The 25,984-nt window shown below is 41.9% G+C and overlaps 1 protein-coding gene across 2 annotated transcripts in view; it reads left to right on the plus strand.

Moving 5' to 3' along the window:
* Nucleotides 1-25,984, plus strand: part of syde2 (synapse defective 1, Rho GTPase, homolog 2 (C. elegans)) — a 52,051-nt gene that overhangs the window by 19,938 nt on the left and 6,129 nt on the right. For both annotated transcript variants that reach the window (XM_086115236.1, XM_086115237.1), the window contains exons 4-7: nucleotides 1,888-3,020; nucleotides 9,836-9,962; nucleotides 18,969-19,150; nucleotides 19,287-19,518. In XM_086115236.1, coding sequence (XP_085971362.1) covers nucleotides 1,888-3,020; nucleotides 9,836-9,962; nucleotides 18,969-19,150; nucleotides 19,287-19,518 — 1,674 coding nt within the window. The remainder of the gene's footprint in view (nucleotides 1-1,887; nucleotides 3,021-9,835; nucleotides 9,963-18,968; nucleotides 19,151-19,286; nucleotides 19,519-25,984) is intronic.

The following is a 25,984-nucleotide window of genomic DNA, read 5'->3' on the forward strand; positions in this document are numbered from 1 at the left end:
TACCATGCATAGTTTCAATTTAGGCAAAACATTTTGATTATGTAAAAATAAAAAAACAGTTGTTCATTCATTATTAACTAAGTAAAATGTATTATTTTCTGTATTCAAATTTGTTTTTTAACCAACAAGTTTTGAAGTAAAACTCAAGATGTTTTCATCACATTTTATGTAATGGCTTTAGGAATTATGTAATTGTTTGCATGCACACTGACGTGCAAGGCTTCTTTCAAGTGGAAAACATGTTTCAAGACCCCTCCCTTGTTGTTATTTGGTCCGTTTTCACCTACTATGTTCTTCTCAGAGTGCCTCTCTGTCTATTATTAGAAGGAAGCTTGGATAAGGAAGGGGGAAAGGAGGCTCAACATGGTTGGCCTAGGAATATGAGTGAACAGCACTGTTCATTTGTACATTCACTGGCAGCTTTGCAAGCCCTCCAGTTGAACATACAGAACCCTCAGTACATGGACAAGGGGTGTCTTTGTCCCCCATCACACCCTGCCCTGGTCCCCATTTTATGCTGCATACTATTAAACCAACTCTGCCTCCTCCCTCACTTGTAGGACCCAAAATATAACTCCAGGTTCCCTTGGAAAACAGAGCTTGGAAAATTGGCCCGGTCAAACTATCCATCGCTCTTCTTTCCTCTTTGTGTCAACTACTGTCTCCATACAATCCCTCTGGTGTCAGACGTTTATCATCAGGTGAAATTAAAATTTTAAATGCTTAATAACCTCAGGCATCTAATGCATCAGTTCATAAGGATATTAAAACAAAATGGAATGCCTGACCATATCCCAAGTCTTGGGACTTGGCATCATTTAGGCCTTCTTGTCGCATCTAGTGCACCTTATTGCGTGATCCAAATGAGGTTAGTTCTAAAAGCAGTCATCAAAGAACTTGCCAAGTCATGTGATCCAGACCTAATCCTGCATGAACTGTGGCTCCAATGCTACAAGGTGTTCGCTACTAAGTGAAAAAGTAAGCAGGTACATGACTGAGGGAATCATGTTAAAACTTTGAATGTGGGAATAACATGTTAATCGGTCAAAGACTGACTCGAGCTAACTATTACGGAAATATCATAACGTTCTTGAGTGGAAAATTTGCACTTAAAATATGAGTCTGCTTGCAAGACAGGTAGAATCGAGGGCCGTAATTAGCCATGAAAAGTCATCCAAAACCAATAATAATTGTCAAAAGCCTGATTTTAAATGTACAGTAATCTGCTCATTTGTTCATGTAAACAGTACAGGTATATTATAAGTAGATACAAATTGTATCTAGTAGATACAAAACCAAGCAACCCTAACATGTTGAACTACTTGTTTAAGCTCTAACTTGATGAGCAGCTGCATTTAAAGGTGAAGTCAGGTTGTGGTTTTGGTTCCGTGTATAAGTGCTTCAATGAGTGTCCCATTTATTTTTACAAGGTTAACTTCTCACACAAGATTAATAAAGTACTCTGAAACTATTACAACACTTGAGGCCAATCCCTTTTTTTTCTTTTTTCTTTTTTGGTGTCAACGAAATATAACGAGTTTGCATTCCCTTGTGGTAATTCTCCAAGCATTCACCATAGACTCTTGCGTGCTATTTATGGATAAAGTCAGCTGATCGACTTGGTCTGTCCAAAACTTTCCACTTCTTGCCTCTGACGACCTTGTTTGTTGTTTTGGGACATTAACCTTGCTGCGTGATGAAAGCTTTCCCAATCGGTTTTGTTGCATCTTTCCTAAGTTTGTCAGATAAAATGCCTGTTTAGACTTTTGAGTTCATTTAGCTCTCGAGCCATCCGGTAGGGATAGCAGTGCAGAGCTTGTGTTAAGTGTTAAGTTCAACATGAAAGGTCTCCTTTAACTTCTCTCTCCTGTCTCATTGCCTCCGTAGATGTTCCTGACATCCCAAATAGTGTTGGGGTCTCCCCTCCTTCCAGCCCAAACCCTACAAAGAAGAGCAGCTCCATCAACTGGTCATTCCCAGATAAGATCAAATCCCCGCGCACAGTCAGGAAGATTTCCATGAAGATGAAGAAGCTTCCAGAACTCAGCCGGAAACTCAGCGTTAAAGGTCAAAGCAGCAGTCACAGCAATGGCTGTGGTCATTTAGAGCCCAGATCCCATTCGCTTCGAGCTACAGGTGTGGGGACTGAGGTCACGTCCCAAAGTTCAGGCCCTCAACGGTTGGCTGTATCTGGTGTTGGGCTTGCCAGCCGAAATGTGATCTCACGCTACCACTTGGACAGCAGCGTGTCCACGCAACACAGCTTAAATAAGAAGAAAAACAATGGCAGCTCCAAATCGGCCAGTAAAGGTGGATACTTAAGCGATGGTGATTCACCAGAGCTGGTGGCTAAATCTGGGAAGCACAGTTCTGTTGAGGGCAAGGGTGGCAGATACAAGGACTCAGAAGGACCGAGTGGAAGCTCAAAACTAGGTGGTACAGATTTGGACATAGATGCTTTCCGCCATTACAGTTTCACAGAGCAGCCCAAATGTAGCCAGTACATCTCTGGACTGATGAGCTTGCACTTTTACGGTGCCGAGGACCTCAAACCGCCTCGCATTGACTCTCGTGATGTCTACTGCGCCATCCAAGTGGACTCGGTTAATAAAGCGCGGACGGCGCTCCTTACCTGTCGAACTGCCTTCTTGGGTATGGACCACACCTTCAACATCGAGCTGGAAAATGCCCAGCATTTGAAGCTCGTTGTGTTCAGCTGGGAGCCTACTCCGAGGCGAAATCGTGTGTGCTGTCACGGCACAGTGGTTCTACCTGCAGTCTTTAGGGTAATACGTTCCCACCAGCTGGCAGTCAAGCTAGAACCTCGTGGGTTGATATATGTCAAGTTGAACCTGATGGAGCAGTGGCAGAACTCCTTGGATGGAGGACCAGATGGCAGCAGGGAGCCCCAAGTCTTTGGTTTGGAGGCGTGGCGGCTGGTGGAGAGGGAGGACACCGGACTCTCGGTGCCGCTGCTTATAAGCAAATGCATCAATGAGATCGAGAAGCGGGGTTGCCAGGTGAGCCCACATCCACGCATCCAAACTGCTCAAATTCGGAAAATGAGATCATCTCATCTTGTCTTTACAACAATTACAGATTTTTAAATGTCTTTTCAATCACATATTTTCACCTTGTATTAAAAAAATATGATCTCTTTCATTTAAGAAGCCTTTATATTCCGATTCCATTTGACTGAATCATTGTGGATTGCCATAAATGGATGACTTTTACTTAAAACTTTTCATATAGAGGACAAAAGTGAATACAGATGCATCTAACCTAAGTTCATGTCCATATACTCCATATAGCCTAAAGCAGAAAAAAAAGAGGAGCACGGAATATTAGTGACAATAGATGTCCTGTATAACGCGACGAGTACTCGCCCCGCGGCCACGAATCACACAACCTTAAAAGCATGGGATGAAAGGAAAAATAAGCTGCACTCCACTTCATGATGTCATTGGCTTCTTTAGGCCATTTCTTCTTACTGACAGAAGAAAAAGTATGAAGCATGAAGAGACTGGTCATATGATGCTGATGTACTAATGGAGTTTTTCCAGGGTCATGTGATCATCTTAACCACCCCTTCTCCCCCATCCACCCCAGAACAATTTATGTGCTCTTTGAAACCTAGCAGTAGTGCTCTGGGGGAGATTAGAGAGGTGATGTTTCTTCAATCAATTCCAGTCAAAGTGTTTGGCCATTGTTCAGAATATCACTCTTGAGAGGCATGCCAGGGGCAGCGTGCCTGGGGACAACAGGAAAAAAAAAGCATTCAACCTCTAAAATGAGGCCAACCGTGCCTCAGCTACTTTTGCACGACTGGTTAACTGCGACAGCACGAATGGTTCTTTGTTCGCGAATGTCTTTCAATCACAGTGCAATTGATTGGCAGGCAGAAGAGGGACAGGGGTTGCAGGTTTGACAAGAAAACAATTCATCCATCCACCCATTATCAGAATTCCTCACAATGGTCATAGTTCATCAGTGATAGGGCAATGTGATTTTCAAAAAATGCTTTCGAAATGTTTTAAAATGTGAACACGAGCAGAGATTTATGAAAATAGCATTGCATATAATTTTCTATTTCTCAATTATTGTGAGAAATAATGAACATGATCAGTGTCTTCACAGAGATAAGATAAGATAAGAAAAACCTTTATTAGTCTCGCAATGGAGAAATTCCCAATTCACAGCAGCAAAGTTATGAAAGGAAGAAGTAGAACAACAAAATATAGGAGCTGCTGGAAAGGCAGCCACTCTCGCGGCGCCATTTTGAAGTCAAAATAACAAAAATAACACAACACAACACATAGGACACAGACAGTTGTGCAATCTTCACCACTTTTCTGCATATACTTTGTTGTCTGAAGCAGTTATAGATGAAAGAGGAGATGAATCTCAATATTAACAATAACACATACTATTACATATAAAGTCAACATTTGACAAATATCAAAGTCATCCCCTAATTTTAACCCCACAGCAGGTTGAAGGTAATTTGAGCAAATTAGTTTTTTTCAAATGTACTGCATGCATCCAATTAGTAGCCCTTTGCACAAATCAGTCGCCAAAAGTAGCTCTCGCTTTCAAAAAGGTTGCCGACCCCAGCTTTGTCAACAAATGCAGCTTCTATTGACTTATTTTTCTACTTATTTTTCCGTTATAAAGGCCTGGTACCCATTTCAAGAATGGAGAAAATATGACTTATAAAAAAAATCTAAGGGAGGGCCACTTAATTATTGACACTCACTGTTTACTTTAATGTCTCCATTACAATGTTTTCTGCATTTATATTTTGAGTTTAAAAATGTCTCCCCCATTTGGACAAGATATCAGGTACAATATAATTTAAAAGAATCAGTGTGGGCCTCACTGCACTGCAAACTGTTAATTGACCGCAGTTATTTGGATAAAGTTTTCAGTCAAATGACTTTTTTTTTTTTTTGCTTTCACCCCTCTTTTAGACCAATACTTGCTCAATTGTTTGACTCGATTTTTAAAACATTGTGTTTGCAGTGTACTGTCACTTTTCCTCTTACTTGAATGACGTTCGCACGAGGGCTGAACGGTTTTCAGAAAAGATTGACTCGCGCTTCTGACAGACATTGCGATTTCAAATCAAGCTTAAGTGCAACATTCATTATGTACAGAAACATACATAATGAGCCTCTTTTTCAACAAGCTCTTCAGTGATGTTTGTTTTGGGGGTTTTAGATGTATGATTCACTTTGTGGGCTTACTGGGGTGAATTTCAATCAATGTCCGAAACACCGTTTGATCGATCATTTTTCAATAGTCTGCGGATGTGCTGCAGACAATCAAAGTTATGGTTATATTTTTGTTCACCATCTTCTGTGGCCCGGTACCAAATGTTCGACGGCCGGGTTTGGGACTCTTCCTGTGGATTCATTTAGTTCATTGAGTTACGTATAGTCTCAGAATCATGCATCATTCTCTCCAGCTTCCATGAAGTATGCAAACTTGCACTGTAAAACCAGTCATTTTAAAATATGTATTGATAGCAGGGTCAATAAAAAAGAAAGTTAATATTAAACCGTTAAATGAGTTCAAGTTCACTCACATTCCGGACAAACTGTAATGCTGTTAAGCAGTTTCTGTTAGCTCAGATTTCCCATGTTTATGGAATTCATTCTGCTTTGTCTCGGTTCATAATGAGTGCGCCCTGCTCTTGGATGTCTCTGTTTTCATCCCCATCCCTCCGCCCCTGGTTTGCCCCTGTCTTTAATTACCAAAATATTGTGTTCACTCTCTCCGAGTTAGAGATCAAGTCGAACGAGTGACAAGTAAAGGATACCCCTTGGGTTAGAGGCAGACAGAGGCTAGAAGAGGTTTCACACCAGATCCCATAGGAATCTGCATGTTGTGTCACTAAAACACGCAAGGGCAGACACAGAGCGCAGTGTGGATTTCCAAACTAATTTTGCAGCTCTTTGAAGCAAGCCGTTTGTCAGAGTCACTTAGAATCACATGACCTCAGGGTTCGAAAAGCTTTTAAGATGCTGGAGGATTGTGGAGCATTGAAACGATGCCTGTCTCAAACGCTAAATTTATTCATGTGATCACCGAGCGTCCATGTAAAATACTTTTGTTTTTCACTTGAGAGCGATCCATGTAACTTGAAGTGCGTAGTGCCTTACAAAGGAGTTCAAGATGCACATAGGCTAGTGTGTGAAACACACTTTTAACCCTTATAACAATTCATTAATGAACATCTCGGTGCCCAAAAATCAGATTTTTCTGGCTATTCCTTGATGGGTCAGGCATTACAGGGTTAGGCACTACTCTTTCGGCATCTACGCAGTCTCATGAGATCTTATAAACAATGTATTTTTGAGTTTACAAAGATACTGTCATGCTCTTGTGACTGTCAGAGATCTTTTAATAGAATACGTAGATTATTGTGCTTGGAGGAGAAACTGCACTGCAAAGATTGAACGTATGATGTAACTATAATTGGCCTTTTGCGGTGCAGTTTTGACATGCTGAATTTTGTGGATCTGGGGGATCAATTCCTACCTGCTCTGTCATACTCTGGCAGCCAGTCCAGGGTGTGGTCTGCCTTTCAACCAAAGTCAACAGTGAAAGGCATCAGACCCTGTGCTGTGACAATGTACTAGATAAGAATAGAACTGCAACATATTTGTAATTTTACTATCATCCACTTACTAAATCCATCAAATAGCAGGTAATCATCTAAGCTCTCATCTAACTCAGAATTGTCAAAAATACGGCCCGCGGGCCGGAACGGCCCCCAAGGAGGTTCGGTCAGGCCCGCAGGATAATTTCAAAGTGAAAAAATTCATAAAAGACACGGAATGAATATTTTAATAAGATGCAATTCATGGATTATCCGCTAGGGAAACACTGTTTTGATCAGAGTAGAAGACAACATTGTGTTGATCAGAGAAAAAGACAACAGCGGTCTCAGTCTGTCACTGACACAGCCCCAACACAGCACTAAAAGCCAGCTACCTAATTGCTAGCGAAATAGCATTACAATCAAAGCCGTATTCCGACGGTGACTTTGTTAAAGGATGCATAATGAAGGCGGCTGACCTTGTATATCCCAAGAAGCGACAAGCTTTTGCCAATATTAGCCTGACGAGGAATACTATACCAGAGAGGATTTCGGACCTATCAGCAGATTTAGACAGCCACTTCAAACAGAGGGTCAAGGCATTTTGTCAAATGTTTTGTAAAAGATATGTTCATTAAATTTCAACATTTTCCCAATGTTCTTGTGCTTCTTTCGACCAAAACAAAGGAAAGACATGATATTTTGGTATTTATAGCAGAGTATGGTATAATTTTAATGGTCCGGCCCACTTGACATCTACCGAGGATATACAGTATGTGGCCCACAATGTGAAATGAGTTTGACACCCCTGATCTAACTCCATTGAAATATTTTTTTTGTTGAGGGACTATTTCTGATAAGGCTCAAGTGTACCGAAAGATATTTCTCATAATTACGATAGACTCTATATGGACCATCCGATGATCGAGTGATGGCTTTTGCCAGTAGACTTTCATTCCAATGGCTCTCTTTGCATGTTAATACAATGTCTGAACAGGGCCACATTTTTTTGGAATTTGGCTCACACTCAAGTGCATTAATAAAGTCAAGGACCCATTACCCTGTTCCTTTGTGGTACTGATAGTTCAGTCATTAAACTGATTTCAGACTAAACACAAATCCCTCTGATCCCATCATTGGTCTCAGCACCTTACTAAGAGTCCTCGTGCTTGTTTTGTTTGACCTATTCTACATACAGGCCTGCTGCTGCCTGTCATGTTGCTTGGCAGCCGCAGTGTATGAAGTGCAAGCCCTCCTCCGCTAACAGCTGTTACCCGCCTGTGCTCGACTCTCCCCGAAAGTCTTTTTTTTTTTTTTTAATTTCTGAATGGACTTGTTGTTCATTGTGCCCAGTGACTTCTGTTTACTTGCACACAAAGTTAAATCCTCAGCTAATCTGTCCTCATCTCTCCCCTCATGTGAGGTTTACAAAAAGCAGTTCAGCTCAACGCGGTGGCTAAGGAAATAGTTTGACCTTGTGAGATATTCTCGTGCTTCTACTCTCGAGCCTGGAAAGAGCAGTAATACGGGTGTATCTTTTTTTTTTTTTTTCGTGGAACCGGGTCCAACTCGCCATTCACAGCCCACTGATTTAACACGTTGCTCTGGCAACCACACCAGTTGGTCAGCCATGCCACATACCAGACAGACACATGTAGGAGAAATTATGGTATGTCAGTGGCCCGCCTTAATCCGAACATAAGAAGGCAATTGGTTTCACGATCAAATGTCTTTGACTATCAAATGTCAGTGTTGGGATAAAGTTATGTTGAGTTTGACACTCTGGTAAAGACCAAGATGGTTTAATCGTTTCTGTTTTCATTTTAAACCTCCACTCAGTTGGATGTTTTGAGGGCACAGGCTTTGCCCGTTCACTCACAACAGAATGTAACATTTGGAAATGGACGTTGCTGAATCTCTCGATCAGCCCAAAGGCAACAGGTTACCTCCAAGAACCAAATGAGTAAGCCTGTGAGCCTGTTTTTAAAAATAGCTTATCGTTGATAGGCCATTGTTATTTCCTAGGAACGTTGTACAAGTCATTATTTGAAAATGTAAGCACTTGCCGAAACGTTTTTGAAACCAAGTTTTGCAGATTGATATTTTTGTTTCATATATTCTTGATAGGGTGGCCCGGTAGTCCAGTGGTTAGCACGTCGACTTCACAGTGCAGAGGTATCGGGTTCAATTCCAGCTCCGGCCTCCCTGTGTGGAGTTTGCATGTTCTCCCCGGGCCTGCGTGGGTTTTCTCCGGGTGCTCCGGTTTTCTCCCACGTTCCAAAAACATGCATGGCAGGCTGATTGAACACTCTAAATTGTCCCTAGGTATGAATGTGAGCATGGTTGCTCGTCTCTGTGTGCCCTGCGATTGGCTGGCAACCGATTCAGGGTGTCCCCCGCCTACTGCCCGAAGACAGCTGGGATAGGCTCCAGCACCCCCCGCGACCCTAGCTAGGATCAAGCGGTTCGGAAAATGGATGGATGGATATTCTTGATAAGTATTGTGAGAAAGTATCAACTTTCTCCACAATATCACACTTTCCAGTGATATTGAATGAGAAACTGAGGTGGTATAGCCGAATATCAAAGTTAATTTACCAGCAAGCAAATGTGTTATTTCAGCAGTGTGCATATAACTGGTAGCCCTTCACATTAATCAGTACCCAAGAAGGTAGTTGTTAGTTTCAAATAGCTTGGTGATCCTTTGCGCTTAGATGTAGCTCTGCAAAACACATTGCTGTGAAAAGTGTATTCACACACAAGTTGTATTGAACTACGGGGAAACATTTTAATAGTCTAGTTCATATATCACTAAAGTATTAAACAGCGATAACAGTTTAGGCCAACATTCGTCAGGAATGCTATTCAGATAGACTTTGTTAAGAATCAGCAAATTCTAGCAAACAAATCCAATTTCCAGTGAAATTCATTTCACTCTAATTGGTATTGAAGAAATCCTGTCAAATCATTTAGTGTTGTCATGTAATGCGTAGTCCTGTTTGGTCTATTAGAAAAGATTTGTTGCAGTCTGCTGCCTTGCAAATACTTATAAACTACCTCTTAGTCAATGAAGTGATGAAGTCATTGAACAAGCAGCCCTAATATACATGGATCATGAAACGTGTCACGCTCAGGGTGTGAAAATATCTCTCGCTGTACTTTTGTTGGACTCCTGAATGGGCAGTGTATGTTTACTTGACCTAATTTCACATGTGCGGGGTGTGTTTGCAGGTGGTGGGGCTTTACCGACTTTGCGGTTCTGCAGCTGTAAAGAAGGAGCTACGAGAGGCGTTTGAGAGAGACAGTTACGCTGTGGAACTCTGTGAAAACACCTATCCTGACATCAATGTCATTACAGGTAAACAACAATGTGGGATGGCAGCAATGTGCCACACCACAGAATGCCATCAACACCAGCTTTGTGGGGGCACACAAAAGGGAAAAGTTGTTGTGAGTGAAAATGTGTTTTTAAACAGAAGAATTCTAATATTCAAGATTTTTTTAATGTATTTTTAAAGTACATTTGAATGCGTGGTGTGCTGAAGACTTGCACATTTTATTCAAAAATTTTCTTGGGCAATGTTTGTCTGTAAAATACAAGGAAAACAATCACATTGCCAAAAGCAAACATCCGATGAAACTTTATTAATATGTCAATTTAATATGATGCAACCGTCTGATATAATACACATCCAAACCAAATATATATATTTTTTTATTCATATACATCAAATCTATACCGGTGACTTATTTGAAAAAGTCTAAGTGGGCACTTTGTTAACGAAACACCTTGCCGCACTGATCCAGTGCAACAAATAAAATACTTCCAACGCCCCAAAACATGTCTAAACTGGTGTGTTTGCACCAGATAGGTCAGCAAGTGTGTGTGCGTGTGGCTCTCCATGAGTGTGTGATGTTTATTGTGAAGGCATTCCATGAGTCAACATACCAGTATATAGTGGCGCCTGAGGGAAGGGCCCACACACACTCTCACTATCGGACTGTGCTGTACATTCTGGTCATTCTTTCTTTGTCAGGTTTGTAGTTGCTACATGTTCTCAACTGTCCCTTCCCGGTCACATTTAAGTCACGTCAGGACAGATTTTTTTTTTTTACGACAACGTTATAAGTGGAAGAAGTGCAAAAACCTGTCATCTCCTAAATTATTCCATTAAGAATTTTATTGTCATTGGAGCTCTTTTGCCCTTCATTCAATGACAGTCACATTATTATTATTATTATTATCATCACTATTATTCTAGTGGTGGATTATTAGTTTTTGTGTTAGATTTTTTTTTTTTCTGCTCCAACTATGTGACTTTAGAAATTGCATGAAATTACATCGAAATGAGGCATCAGTTGGACGGAGCGATGACTGCTGCGGTGTGACAAATGGGGGCTGGAAGAAAGTGACTTACTCATTATTTTCTGCCAACAAAAAGAGGAAGAGAACATGGAACCCCCTGTTCATTTAGGAGCCACTGTTGGTTTTAGGAGGAGGCCCTGCATAGGCGTTGTCCTATCATGTCCGCTTTGATCCGCATGCATTTGCATGGCAGGGCAAAAAAACACAGTTAACAGTTGAGCAGGTTCGAAAAAAAGGACCAGCACCAGTGTGGCTTGTTGGTTTTTACACGCTGCCTAAATTTGCTCTGCCAAGCGAGTTGCAGATGAGCCTGGATGAGTGGAACAGGACAGCGACTGGGGGAAGGAAAGCAAATGTCATCGCTTCACTTGATTTTACAATTTAGCAACTCTTTTTCGCAAATGAAAATACATAGCTTCTAATAGAAATTTCTCAACGAAATGTGAACATATACTTACACAGAAAGTCAGAAGTGAGCAAGGGGATGAGCTGAGAGCACTGGCTTGTCACGCAGCTAATTTAAAAGTGGAGCGAGTGAAAAGGATTAGCCGAGGGTCATGGTTCAATCCAAAGCTTGCAAAACATGCTCAGTGTGTGGCAGCTCATTGTTTCAAATCACAAGCACATTTCAGTCAAAGAACCACAAAAAATGTCAACATGTTCAGCGCAAGTGGACAATTGAGTCAAATCTGTAATATCTTCAGCGCCGACTTTAGTGCTCCAGATTCATGGTGGTTTCAGTTGAGAAGCGCAGTGCATCCCGCACCACTCTACTCCTCCCATGCCATATTCTACACGGATCTCGTTATTTTGGTACTGCTTTATGAAGTAAATTTTTCAACTAAGCCAAACTATACTGATGGATGTAAACTGATGCTTCCGCTTGTTTGAGAGGTTTGGGAATATAGCTTTTCCGGCACCTTTTTTTATACCAATTCCAGATGAGAAGAACGTATGCACAGTTAGTCAAATTAGGGTTTGAACCCGAACAAGTAGCCTAGCAATCCTATCAAAGCCTTTTTAAGGAAATGTAATCACTTGATGAGGAACTGATTCAAACAGTTAACCTTCAAATGATGCTGTCTGTGTTCCATTAAGTCATGTTGCTAAAAAGCTATTAGCGGTATTGACGATAAATTGTGGTTTTTAATTTGCCCCATCTGACGCATCTTTTCCATACTCTGCTTCCTTTCTTTCCCCGCACCCTCAGCAGTACTTCAGTGAAGACATGGAAAGTCATTAACAAGTGCCTCCTTTGTTGCCGAACAAACACAGATGGTATTTGGCTCATGCATGGGAGATTAGCTGAACCCAGAGCAGGCCGGGGATTCAGGCAACCCCTTTACAAAGTGTTCCAGGCTTGCGTTGTTGTCCCAGAAAGTTTGGAACCTCTAGATTTACGCCTCTGATGAGTGTACCTGGAGCAGAAGCACACCAGTCTGCCGATGTTTGAAGTGCACAGTGGGGTTGGTGCGATGGTGGAAACACAACAATATGGGGACCTTTGACATGTCACAGGACAAGGAAAGGACACACATCCCCTCTGAGACCAACCCCACCAACCCAAAAGAGTTCTGTGGGGGCGTGAGGAATTGCAGGGAGTGGAGCAGGGTGGAGAACAAACCCGTGTTTGTTCTCCAGCCGCGGTGTTGACTACAGCACTGACAAGGGGAGTGACCTTCCACTTTGTGTAAACAAGAGGTTAAAGGTAGCTCTGTGCCCCCTTGCAATCTGTGCCTTGTAGTGTTTGGTGGCACTTTCAGAACACTGAAATAGTCTTGAACGGATAGCATTTGCTCCTATCATCAGCTAAGTGGGAAGTTAGATTCTCAATACGGTGAGGATGATAGGACTCAATGATTGCAAAAAGACCAGAAAGGCCCAACTGCCTATTACACTTCCAGGAAGTGAAAATAGAAGTACATATGGAGTAGGTTTACATTCTAAATCTGCTTACGCTCTTTTGGAAAAAGATGTGAGAGTGCCTGTAGTTGGAGCGAGAACATCAAATTCCTCTCAATGTGATTGAGTCATTTTGTACAATTCAAAGGGCCACACTTGAATTTGATTCAATTCTCATTTCATCTCAATGCATGCTTAATTGCTGCCTTTTTTCTTTCAATGTCATTTTTTTTCCTTACTACATTTTCCAATGATATTTGTAATTAACCGTTTATAAGATAAGATAACCTTTATTTGTCCCACACTGGGGAAATTTGCAATTTCCATGACTTTTAAAAATTAATTACAGATACATTTACCATTAATTATACATTGTCTTAAAACAAAGAAATCAAATTATTGACCAAAAAAAACCCCAAATTGGAGGCATAAGCCTTTAGCAATGAATATTTGAATTAGGCTATACATGTACTGTATTACAACACACAAATCAATTAATCGATCACTCACAACAACAAAGGGATTTTGGGCATCACATGAAGCAGTTGATTGACTCAAATATCTGTTCATTGTGTCGTGCAAGAAATTGCGCAAATTAGCTCTGCGCACTCTAGCTTTGCGTCAAGGCACAAATTAGTTATTTACGTGATGTCTCAATTATATTAGAGTTTTTATTTTTACGAAGTGCGACTTTTCACAAAGCTGGCTTGTCTCATTCAGTTGTGCATTAAAAAAAATCAATGTTTTTTTTTTTTTTTTTTTACATGCTGCTGCTCTGGGACTAGTAATTCCAATTTGGCTGTTTGCTGTGACGGAGTTGAGTTCAGAGGTCTCAGTCAAGTTGTTCCACTCCAAACTCATTCAAGCACAGACCTTGCATTATGCACTTGGACACGGTCATTTTCTTTCACAGCCTTCCCCAAACCTCTGTTTACACAACTATGTAATCATTTAATAGCTCAGAAGGTAATATTTGGATGAATAGTTATGGTTCTGGGAGCTTAGTTGTCAGATTCAAACACCGATTCATGAATTTATTTCTCATACCTGTCCATACAGAGTACCTGGGTCAAGCCAATAGCCCAAACACTTTCGTTGTGAACAAGCAGATTAATACTGATTTGTCTCCTTGGTTGAAATATTGAAACACCTGTAGAGAAACACACCTGTTCACCCCCGATTCCATGACCTTGTGTGTTTGTGTGTGCGTATGTGTTGAGCGAAAGAATATTTAAGCACTTGCATTATGTGTGTGTCAGGCGCGAACAAGGCCTGAAACGCAAAAGTAAACACACACACTGACTCATCGTAGGCTAATGATTTATTTCTGTGGCCGTGTTCTCTAACCACTGAAGTACATGTGGTGCCTTGAAGTGCACTTAGATTGTACACTCGTGTCACCAAATTAACTGATTTGCGAACGGACAACTCGAAAATGATCGGAATTTACGAGCTCCTGGGATGACAAAAGATTATTTTATCTTCACAGCCTAAATCCAGATTGATAACAGGAAGCCAGACAATGTCCACAAAGCATTTCCGTGTAATCTGTTTGAGAAATCTGTATGTCTTCACAGGCGAAGGGGAGAATGAATGTTGACGACTTCTCCTCATACCACATTTCCAACCTAACGTGAAGTAGATAACCGAAAACAGAAGCATTAAAGAATGTGATTCAGGCTTGGAAAAAAAATATAAGCATGTCACAACTTCACCTGTATACACTCACGAGGGCATCGGGAACATGCTCATAGAGGGCCATTTTATGAAGTTCAAAGTACATGTTTGCCCCGAGCCCTGTTCAAATTTGGCTTGCTCACTTGGAGCTGTCAGTGTTCCCATCAACTTGACAGTATGCTTGTTTGAATGTGTTGTTGTTCTTCTACGCTGCAATTGGCTTCCTCAGGAATGCGTAGTGTGTGTGTGGGGGGGGGGGGGCTCAGTGGCGTGGGGAGGTTATTGTTTATCATTGTAAAGAGTTTCAGTTTCAATCAGTAAAAAGTCTTTTTTTTTTTATTGCTGTGATGATAGCAAGTCACTCACTGTCTTTATTACCTCTGCCGAGACGGTTTTATTCTCACTCGTGTGTTTGGTGGATTGTCAAGCCAAAAGATGTAACGAACGAGAGCTAGAGCTGTCGAAAACCAAGATCCAAGCAGCCAGGCAGTCAAAGCGTAACCACATTTCTGAATTTTTTTTTTTAACTTACTTGCTCCATCTATGTTGCAATGTCCAGTGCAAAACCTACGGAAACATTGTGCCTTTATTTTTATTTTATTTTATTTCCATTATTGTGGTTATATTGTCAGTAAATGTACTTTTCATTTATTTATTTTGTAAATTGTTATATTTCAAGTCGAAATAAGGTTTACGGTAAAATATAACAGAATTAAATGGAGTCTGGTGCTGTCTGGCTTTGAATCAATAATTTGAAATATGTGTAAAATATGACTTTCAAGTCTGGGAGTTTTACCATGTACTGTAATGAAATTCACCAATTAGCAACAAATTTGCCTCCGTCAAAAGAAGTGGTTCTTAACCTTGTTGGAGGTACCGAACCCAACCAGTTCAGATGCATCACATCCACCGAACCCTTAGTGAAAAATAAAAACATGATTCGAGAAGTGTTCCTTTTGTTTTGCCGGTGTGAGATAAGAGTTGCTCAATTTGGCATGACAAATCATGCAGATAACACGCCGAGTCCCATCATGTTCCGTGATGCATGTTGTACATACTCGTCTGACCACTTTTGTTTTTTGCATGTGTTTACAAAGTTTTTGGTTTTATTTTTATTTTTTTTAAATCACACGACGGACTATCACGACAGTCACACGCTGACTACTGAGGGAACTCAATTTCCCGCAGCACTGATTGGACAAGCAATGTAATGTGATCATCCGCAGCCAGTGATGGCCAAGTGGGCGTGTCATAACTAATTGACATGTTGAGCGGGCTGTGTCTAAACCTCCATGGCAGAGGCTCTGTCAAACCCCTAAGACCGATTCACCGAACCCAGGGGTTTGATCGAACCCAGGTTAAGAACCAGTGGTCTAAAGCTTTCACAGCCAACACACAGCGTCTCCATAGCTTCATTAACGCTTGTAATGATATCGAAACACTATTTATTTTCAGTTGGGTATTAATTTATCCACATATCTGTGCATCCATACATACCTCCTATTCCACTTTTTTGGGGTCAGGGCCCGGGGGCGCCAAGCAGAAAAACACAGATTTCCCTTTTTTGGGGGAGATTGCAAGCTGTTCTTAGGCAGGCTGAGCGACATAGGCTCTTTAGTATAGCACACCCTTTGTTTTCCACGGGGCCTCGTCCCAATGGGATTTGCCAGAAACTGATATATATTTAAATGTATCTAAAAAGGCCATTAATTCAAATAAATCTAAATGAAGTTAGCTGGGATTGCCTACAGTTTAACCATGACCCTAATGTGGTCAAGACCTATAGTGAATTAACAGATAAATACACATTCTGCTTTTGTGATGCTGTCAGTGTGGGTTGATGTTGGTCTACCTGTTGTTAGTGAGCAGGAATTAAAAGCAACGCTCATCAGATCCTTTGAGCTCAGTCTAGATCTTTCTTTCGCTGTCTAAGGACAAGGACTTAATCTGGTTTTTCTGTTTGAAGGTAAAGCAAAAGACCTGAATGTGTCGACGGTACTCACATTCCTCGCTGATATTTTAGCATACATTTCATGCATTTCTTCCTTGTGTCCCTGATTTAAAATAATTAATTCATGAATAATTGAACGAATAAATGAATAAATAAAAATACAGTGAGGAATGGTAACCCTCAGGTGCTCATAAAAAGCAAAAATGGGATTTACTGGGATTAAAAAAATGAGCTGTGAGCGTGTTAAATTGTGCCCTTCATTCTACTTACTCAGCTTGAGGGATGTCAGTGACTTAATGGTGAACCCGTTTCCTTTGCTAAAAGGCGAAACAGTCAGTTAAGTAGGTTAAGTAATGTTGATAATGAGGATGTAGCATTGATAAACTTGGTACTGTTTTCAGCAGCCTAATTAGCCAACAAGGAGATGAAGTCACCTTATTGGGAACAAATGCAAAAAGGATGAGAGACAGTCTGCTGTGTATTTTCGTTGCACACCACACACACATGCAAGGGAAGGTGTCAGAGTAAGGGGGGCATCCCAACAGTTGTCCAGATGCAGGCTAGTTGCAAGTTCTTTCGCACTTTTTGGGACTTGACCTCTGACCTTCCAGTTCCAAAACCCAAGTACTTTTGGATGAGCTACTGCTGACCAACACTCGATCATCAGAAAGCCTTTTGACTCATTGAATAATTCCAAGCAATGCGCATTGATAACCGTAATCCCACAGATCTGCTGATCTTTAATTTTAAATGATTGATTGATTTAAAACACGCAGTGGTTGAGATAGCAGTAATTGACAGTGGAGTGATTCACTCATTTGACTCCCATTCAGGCAGCATGTGTTCAGTTTGTAAGGACTGCAAGAGTTTCACAGATACAGAATTTTTGAGCAGGTGCGATACATGCTAACTACTGTATTTTCCAGATGATAAATCGCTCTGGAGTATTCGTTTTACCAGCCGTAAAATGCATACTAAAGAAGAAAAAAAACATATACAGTAAGTCGCACTAGAGTATAAATCACATATTTTGGGGGAAATTTACTTGATAAAATCCAACACCAAGAACAGGCATGTCATCTTGAAAGGCACTTTAAAATAAAAATAAAATAGAGAACAACTGGTTGGCAAAGTGTACGATATGCTAACATTACATGACGCATAAACAACGTACTGAGAACGTGCCTGGTATGTTCACGTAATATATTAAGACTTATTCAGATAACTGTAGCATAAAGAACATGCTAACAAGTTTACCAATCCATCAGTGTCACTCCAAATCACAAAATCCAATGAAATCTTCATCCTCTGTTTCACTTTTAAACAACTCTGCCAACTCCTGAGGTACAAGATCCAGCGCTTACTCTTCTTCGGCACTTACGTTCGGACTCATCGGCAATTTATTAACACAGGCCCTCTTGCGGTTTAATGTGAAAATAACATGTGAAATTATATATTCATTCATTCATTCATCTTCCGAACCGCTTCATCCTCACTAGGGTCGCGGGGGTGCTGGAGCCTATCCCAGCTGTCTTCGGGCAGTAGGCGGGGGACACCCCGAATTGGTAGCCAGCCAATCGCAGGGCACACAGAGACGAACAACCATGCACACCCTCACTCACACCTCGGGACAATTTAGAGTGATCAATCAGCCTGCCATGCATGTTTTTGGAATGTGGGAGGAAACCGGAGTACCCGGAGAAAACCCACGCAGGCCCGGGGAGAACATGCAAACTCCACACAGGGAGGCCGGAGCTGGAATTGAACCCGGTACCTCTGCACTGTGAAGTCAACGCGATAACCACTGGACTACCGGGCCGCCCTGAAATTATATAATAATGTGTTAATAATTTCACACATAAGTCACTCCTGAGTATAAGTCACACCCCCAGCCAAACTACAGTATGAAAAACAAAACTGTGACTTACAGTCCGGAAAATACGGTATATGAATATCAGATCTGCACCAAGAGTTGATTGTTGCTTCACTGGCCAATGCCTCTTCAACATCGCATGCGTATCATAATGCCATCTTATTTCAAACATTGCTCCAGTACGCCTTCTCAGATTGTATGAAAACTGATCGAGATGCATGGGGCGGGGGGGGGGGAAGAGAGAGATGGGGAGAGGGAGCAGACAGTTCCCACAAAGGGCTGTCACACTGCCAGCAGCCTGTATCATTCCAGTACTTATCCAGACATCGTCGCCTCAGATAAAAGACGTGCCTGCAATACTTCAGGGGCTTTATGGAGACAGACAGTATTTTCCTGTAGCTGCTGGAGGCTGAAGTCACAGGTGTACATATGCACCACCATTGACACTCGAAAAAACAATTGCCAGCAGAGTTTTTGCTGTGGGAAAATGTCAAAAACAAAAGTACCGTTCAAGTTCTTTGGCGACCCAAAGCAGTACTTATGATTGCAAGTTGACGGACGACATCACAAGCATTCTTTGTCCCCCACCCAACAGGCGTATTAAAGGACTACCTACGAGAGCTACCCTACCCTCTGATCACCAAGCAGCTGTACGAGGCAGTATTGGACTCGATGGCCACCAGACCTCTGAGGATGGGAGCAGCAGGTTGTGAGAACGACCACGCTGACTCGGAACACACGGTCAGCCTGTTGGACAACCTTCCAGAAGTGGAGAGGGTGAGGCACATGTTTTGAGACATGAATTCAAAAAGGATCAGAATGAGAATAATGATAGCACTTATGTGCTACCTGCACCAGTGGAACCCCTGCAATAGCGAATCATAATAAGGAGCTGTGTTGTTCTCTTCCTCAGATGACATTGCGGAAGCTTCTTGACCACCTCAAGTTGGTGGCCTCCCACCAGGAAGTGAACAAGATGACATGTCAGAACCTGGCAGTGTGTTTTGGCCCTGTGTTGCTCAGCCAGCGTCAGGAGGCCTCCTGTCACACCAACCGAGTCTTCATCGACTCAGAGGAACTCGCCAGTGCACTGCACTTCAAAAAGCACATTGAAGTCTTGCACTACTTGCTGCAGCTCTGGCCAGGTAATTATTTAATCATGTACAAATATAGTGAAATGGTTTATTGCGGGGATATGTTCCAGACCCTCCTGCAACGGGTGAAAGTCTTACAATGTACCCCTCACACTTGAATTTATATATATTTTTAAATTAAACACAATGGAAGCAAAATACTACTTATTGTAATGTCTATATATATACTGTACATATATATATATATATGTACTGTATATATACAGTATATATATATATATATATATATATATATATATATATATATATATATATATCCATCCATCCATCCATCCATTTTCTGAACCGCTTGATCCTCACTAGGGTCGCGGGAGGTGCTGGAGCCTATCCCAGCCGTCTCCAGGCAGTAGGCGGGGGACACCCTGAATCAGTTGCCAGCCAATCGCAGGGCACACGGAGACGAACAACCATCCACGCCCACACTCACACCTAGGGACAATTTAGAGCGTCCAATCAGCCTGCCATGCATGTTTTTGGAATGTGGGAGGAAACCGGAGCATATATATATATATATATATATAGAGAGAGAGAGAGAGAGAGAGAGAGAGAGAGAGAGAGGGCAGCACGGAGGTTGACTGGTTAGCTCGTCTGCCTCATAGTGCAGAGGTGCAGGGTTTTATTTCGGCTGCAGCCTTCCTGTGTGGAGTTTGCATGTTCTCCCTGTGCCTGCGTGGCTTTTCCAAAAACATCCATGGCATGTTAATGGAAGACTCTAAATTGTCCTGAGGTGTGAGTGTGAGCGTGGATGGTTGTTCGTCTGTGTTTGCCCTGCGATTGACTGACAACTAGTTCAGGGTGTTCCCCCGCCTACTGCCCGAAGACAGCTGGGATAGGCTCCAGCATGTCCACGACCCTTGTGAGGATAGCCATAAAAGCAAATTTATAATACGCTGGTCGCTGCGTATTCATATCTGCGGGTCTCCACAGACAACATGGGTTAGATATTTGCAAAGCAATCATATCGATTGATTTATAAAAAAAAAAATTATCTTAAATTCAGATTAATGCTCACCCCCCCCCCCCACACACACACTAATGCCGAACGCAGCTACCGTATTTTTCAAGTTATAAGTCACTTTTTTTCCAAAACCTTCAATCCTGCGGCTTTTAATGCAGTTTATTCACAGTTCTTACTGACGCGCGTTGAGCCGTCAAAAGATTGACCCATTCTTGTCACATCTGACCACTGAAATTACCGAGCATGTCACAGTTGATCAATGAAAGTGCCCACCCTCATTCTGAATGCTCATCAGTTGTTTGTGGTTGGAACAACATGATTTACAGCTGCAGGAGGAGACGACTGCATGGCTTGCAGCAAGACAAGAGAGAGCGAGAGAGAGAGAGAAAGCGTGAAAGAAATGTCGAAACGTTTGTGTTTAGCAGATTGGAGTTTAATAAGAAATAGAGAACAAGTGCAATTAACACAGCCATCTCTGCGTTGCGACTCCTGTCTAAAATCATCTACAAATTTGCCTCACGTGACAACAAATGTCTTAGAAAGGTTCTGTGATGCTGTTTAACTGAAGCGGTGTTCGGCATTATTGTTTTAGGGAGAGCGTCTACTACTGGGTTTATTCATACGCCATGTCCTGTAATAATGTGTGAGACCCACAGCTATTAGTCCAAAGCGGCTAAGATATGTAAATTTTAATGTCTAAGATTAGCTGTTGTACCTTTTAATTCGGTGCTGTTTGTAGTCCGGAAATCACGGTCATTACACAGTTGCGTCCCAGAACCTCTATCAGTCTTTTGTTGTCACACGCGCCAAACTCGCCGAAAAGCTTAACTTCGCAGCAGTGCCACCTTTGAGAACCAGTTTGTTACATATTGGCGAGATGCAGGGGATGCACTGCTTTTTCTGTATAAATCCGTGAGGGGATGTCGCACCATAGCCTTGTCTTGTCATCCATTGCCAGTGATGATGGGAGCCGATCGCCAAACGAACAGCAGGGGGACAGAGAGGCACTGCAGAGATGGCTTTATTCACGGCACTCGTTCCCTGTTGTCTCAACTCAAAATTCTTTCTTTTCAGTCTTAATCGCTCCTGTGCAAATGACTGTCATGGTTTAGCCCGACAAAGAGCTCTGAATGTTGAGGTTATCTACCATCCAGAGATGGTCATTCTGTAGATAAAGAAACAGTGATATAATTATATTTTTTTGATGGCCAGTCTTATCTGAAACAGGCAATCACGGACTTATTGAAATTAAGGTTTGGTACCCAGGCGCAAACGCGATGAATACGCCAATGTTTGCATGCCACACTCCTGCACCTTTTTCAAAGTGTGGCATTGTGTAATGTGGCAAGACATGTCATGCGTTTTTGTATTTTATGGACGATGCGTTTCTCTCGTGAAGTGACATAAGCTTTGTAGTGAGCGCCTCTATGAAGAGGAAAACACCCCAAAATTCCTAATACTTGATGTGAGCATGAGTAAAGAGGTCAACATAAATTTTGATGACCATTGAGCGCAGTTTTTACACATTAGGTGACGTTTAGAGTCCTACATTACGGCTTTAGACGCTGCATCACTGTACATTAAGTGAGGAGGGACATATTACGCCAGTGTCGGCAACTAAAGAGCCATTTGAATCGTTTTATAGAAAATTCCATGGGAGCCACGAACACTTTGGAAATATAAAATGAATATAAATATTCATTTTCTTGTTATTTCTGAATCGGGTTGAAGCGATATGTCAGCCCATCCGCCATCGTCTATTTTGCTTTAATATCAGCCATACATTTGACAAATAATATGGTAAAACTGGACGAGGAGAACATCATACAATCAAAAGCAATAATTCTGAATGAAGGCAGGACAATGACGGAAGAGTAACCAGGTCACGGACGGAGGGCAGACCGGCAAAATAGGGCCCATCTCTGCCACTGTCATTTGATAGCAATCATCTCACATCTGTTGCCTCCTTACACATGAAACTGCCCACACAGGGTTTTTATATGAAACGAAAGAGGCGTTGTCCCCGGTGTTGAGATAAATCACAAAGCAGGAGCGGAGGCAAGCATTACTCAATTGTCCGCCAGCTGCCACTGAGTGTGAAAAGATAAGGCGAAGTTAGTTTTATTTCACAACTGCTGGTCCAGTGGTTAGCGTGTTGACCTCACAGTGCAGAGGTACCGGGTTTGATTCAGGCTACGGCCTCCCTGTGTGCAATTTGCATATTCTCCCCAAGCCTGCGTGGACTTTCTCCAGGTATTCCGATTTCCCCCCACGTTCCAAAAACATGCATGACAGGCTGATTGGACACTGTAAATTGTCCCTAGGTGTGAGTGTGAGCGCGAATGGTTGTTCGTCTTTGTGTGCCCTGCGATTGGCTGGCAACCGGCTCAGGGTGTCCCCCGCCAACTGCCCGATGACGGCTGGGATCGGCTCCAGCATCCCCCTTGTGAGGATAAAGCGGATCAGAAAATGGATGGATGGATGTAGTCTTTCCGGAACTGCTCCTGTGATGATGTCGCGTTGATTGAGTCGAGGTGATTAGCTTGCAAAATAATCCACTGTCATTTAAAACCATGTAAAGCAGTCATAATTAATAGCATAATATTAATAATGGAATATTAATGTTGGGAAAGTTCTTTATATATTTTTAAGCGAACCAATTAAAATTTCTTTTTAAAATGAATTAGTTCCGTTCATAGTTCATAATTCAAAATTTTCAACCAAGTTCAACCATTTTCACAGTTTCAAAAATGAACTTGTTTATCCTTTTTTGTTTTTTCCACTATGTTGCTGCGAGCTATTACCTGCTCTTGTTTCAACCCATTCAGTGCACATAGGGAGCTCACTGAAACTTTCATCGACAGTTTCAAAACCCTGAGGAAAAAGGTATTGCTTGAATGTTTTTTTTAATGATTAATTGAAATAAAAACTGGAGTAGTGCAACTAGGACTCCCGGAATTCTAAACCTACCGACTAGATACAGTCTACCAAAGCCCTCATTTTGACGGCTTGCGCTCTTGTTGTGCTCAGACATTGTCACTGCCCAAAATGATTATGAAACACTGTTTGAGTAGCGAGTGGGAGTAGTACCGCTTGTCTCGTCTGTGGTCACCGTGTTTGTATGCGCAAGGGCGTGACTTAACTTAGCTTCAAGCGGACAAGAGGAGGACCACTCGTCCTTCATCCAACAGAGTTTACACTTTGCCAATCAGTCTGGTGACCAATGGTGGTTGTGTGAGCAGCTAAATGCTACCTTAGTTGACACTTCAACAGTTGTAAACAATTCAATCCAGCCGGTTAAGAAAGCTGGCTGTATTATATGCCTCTCAGCGTCCAATATTTCACTTCAACTGACTCGGACAAAAATTGCCTTGTAACGCTTCAAACGGTCCACTGGTCACCCAACCATGTGAACTGCATTAGAAAGTGGCAGCTGAGCACAGGGAGGCGTGAGCGGACACCCCAGACCAAAGCTCCGCTGCTGTGGAGAGGGTATTTTCCACAACCGGTGACATCCTCCGGCCAAAGAGGACCACCCTGGCCAGTGCCAGTTTATCAAGTTGGTCTTCCTCAAAGAGGAACATTTACCTATTGGGGTACCCCGCCTACTAGGGGCAGTTTGAGGAGGAGAAGCAGCAGGGGGCTGAACACAGCTAATAAGCTTTATATAATGTTTGTGAATTATGAAAATCACAATGTCCCATCCGGTGAGCTACTTTTTAGAACAGGCCTGTGGACTACTCATGTGGCACTTGAGGGTTTGCCCGTGGGCATCACGTTGGTGACCCCTGTCCCACATTATTGCGTTAAAGATCCACAAGTTAACTTTACCAGCTATGGATGCAAATTCTGTTTTCCATTTAAAATGCTGAAAACATGAAATCAATTAAACTGTGATTTACTTCTAGGAAACAACTTAAAAGTAAGAAGTAAAATTTTCACACAACATAGATGGTAATATTGATTAGAAAAATTACTTTTAAATGCAAGTAACCAGTGATGTGAATTACATTGCATTTTGGAAGAAACTTGTAACTGGAAGTAACACTGCTCACGTCTGTTTGTGGAGCAGCAAAGTCGACCTGTGGACTAGTCCAAAGAACCTAATGCCAGCAGTTGCTGACTTTATGATTGAAAAATGATTGTTTTGTCAAACATTATTCATGCATCATATATGAGTTTGCGTCACATGCATTTGGGCATTCCCCCCCTGACTCCCAACAATTTCTGCTTGCTTTTATTGGATCCCATTAGATTGTTCAGATAACATCTCCAGTGAGTGGATGTGCCCTCAGCAAATTGAAGCCATATGGGGTAAAATGCTCCCAAGAACCTTTCTCCTAGCAGAATTAATAACACTAATAGATATATAGATATAACCGATAGCATTTTCACTCCAACTTGTTTAAAAGCCGAGCAGCATCTCCTTTTTGTCCTTTTCTAGAAGATGACATTATATCCTTGCACTCAAATTAAAAGCATTACAGACCCGACCTTAGCTCCTGAAAACTCGCCTCATGTTTCACAATTATTCTACGATCTATTCAGCCACCAAATCTTAGACAGTTTGCATGCCTTACAAGGACATCCGATCACACCTTCCTGCGGGATGTGGAAAGGCGCCGGGGGTCGCGTGCAAAATGATTTCGCATATTGTCAATGTAAACAGCATCAATAGCAATTTTACTGTGTTAGGAGACTGGAGCACATTGTATAAGTAGACATGACAGAAAGAGGTGGATGATTTTGTAGAGCGGGCACAGAAAGTGCACAAGGACATATTGCCTTTGGAGCTCCATTTTATCACTCAGCTAATTCATTGATTGAATGAAAGTGCAATGTCACCAAAGGGTAGCCACAAGGCATGCATGCAGCTTTTGCACTTGGTATCGCTAGGATGTTTTATACATGTTGAAGCCCTAACACTTGTCATGTTTTTCCCCCCAATCCAGTGTGGGAGGGCTAGCGGGTGCAACAATTAGAGGTAGACAAAGACAGACAGGTAACAACACCACGCTGGTTTGTGCCGGAGTGTTCGCTGATTGTTTTTGTAGAGAAGCAGTTACTTGATTCTTTTGCAATATCTAACCAGATATCAGGACATTTAGTTGAAGCATAGTCAGCACAGCAGTCATAACAAACAGTGGAAATGTGTTAGTCATGGAGTGCTGTGGTGTGATTTCAGCATGTGTTCATATGAGCATTGCATGTCGCTGTATACAGTACTGCATAATCGTCTATTTTAGTTTTAGACATCCATAAGCTTACTTTTAATTACGCTTTTCTCTTCATTCATGAGCATAGTTGGGGTAGGGAGGGTCATTTTTATTTATTTATGAATTTTATTATGAGGCGGTCCGGTGGTTTGCACATCGACCTCACAGTGCAAAGTACCGGGTTCAATTCCAGCTCCGGCCTCCCTGTGTGGAGTTTGCATGTTCTTGTATGGGTTTTCTCCGGGTACTCGGGTTTCCTCCCACATTCCAAAAACATGCATGG

Source organism: Hippocampus guttulatus, chromosome 7 (genome assembly GCF_054856545.1).
Source record: "Hippocampus guttulatus isolate MCC_2025c chromosome 7, RoL_Hgut_1.0, whole genome shotgun sequence".
Taxonomy (NCBI): Eukaryota; Metazoa; Chordata; class Actinopteri; order Syngnathiformes; family Syngnathidae; genus Hippocampus; species Hippocampus guttulatus.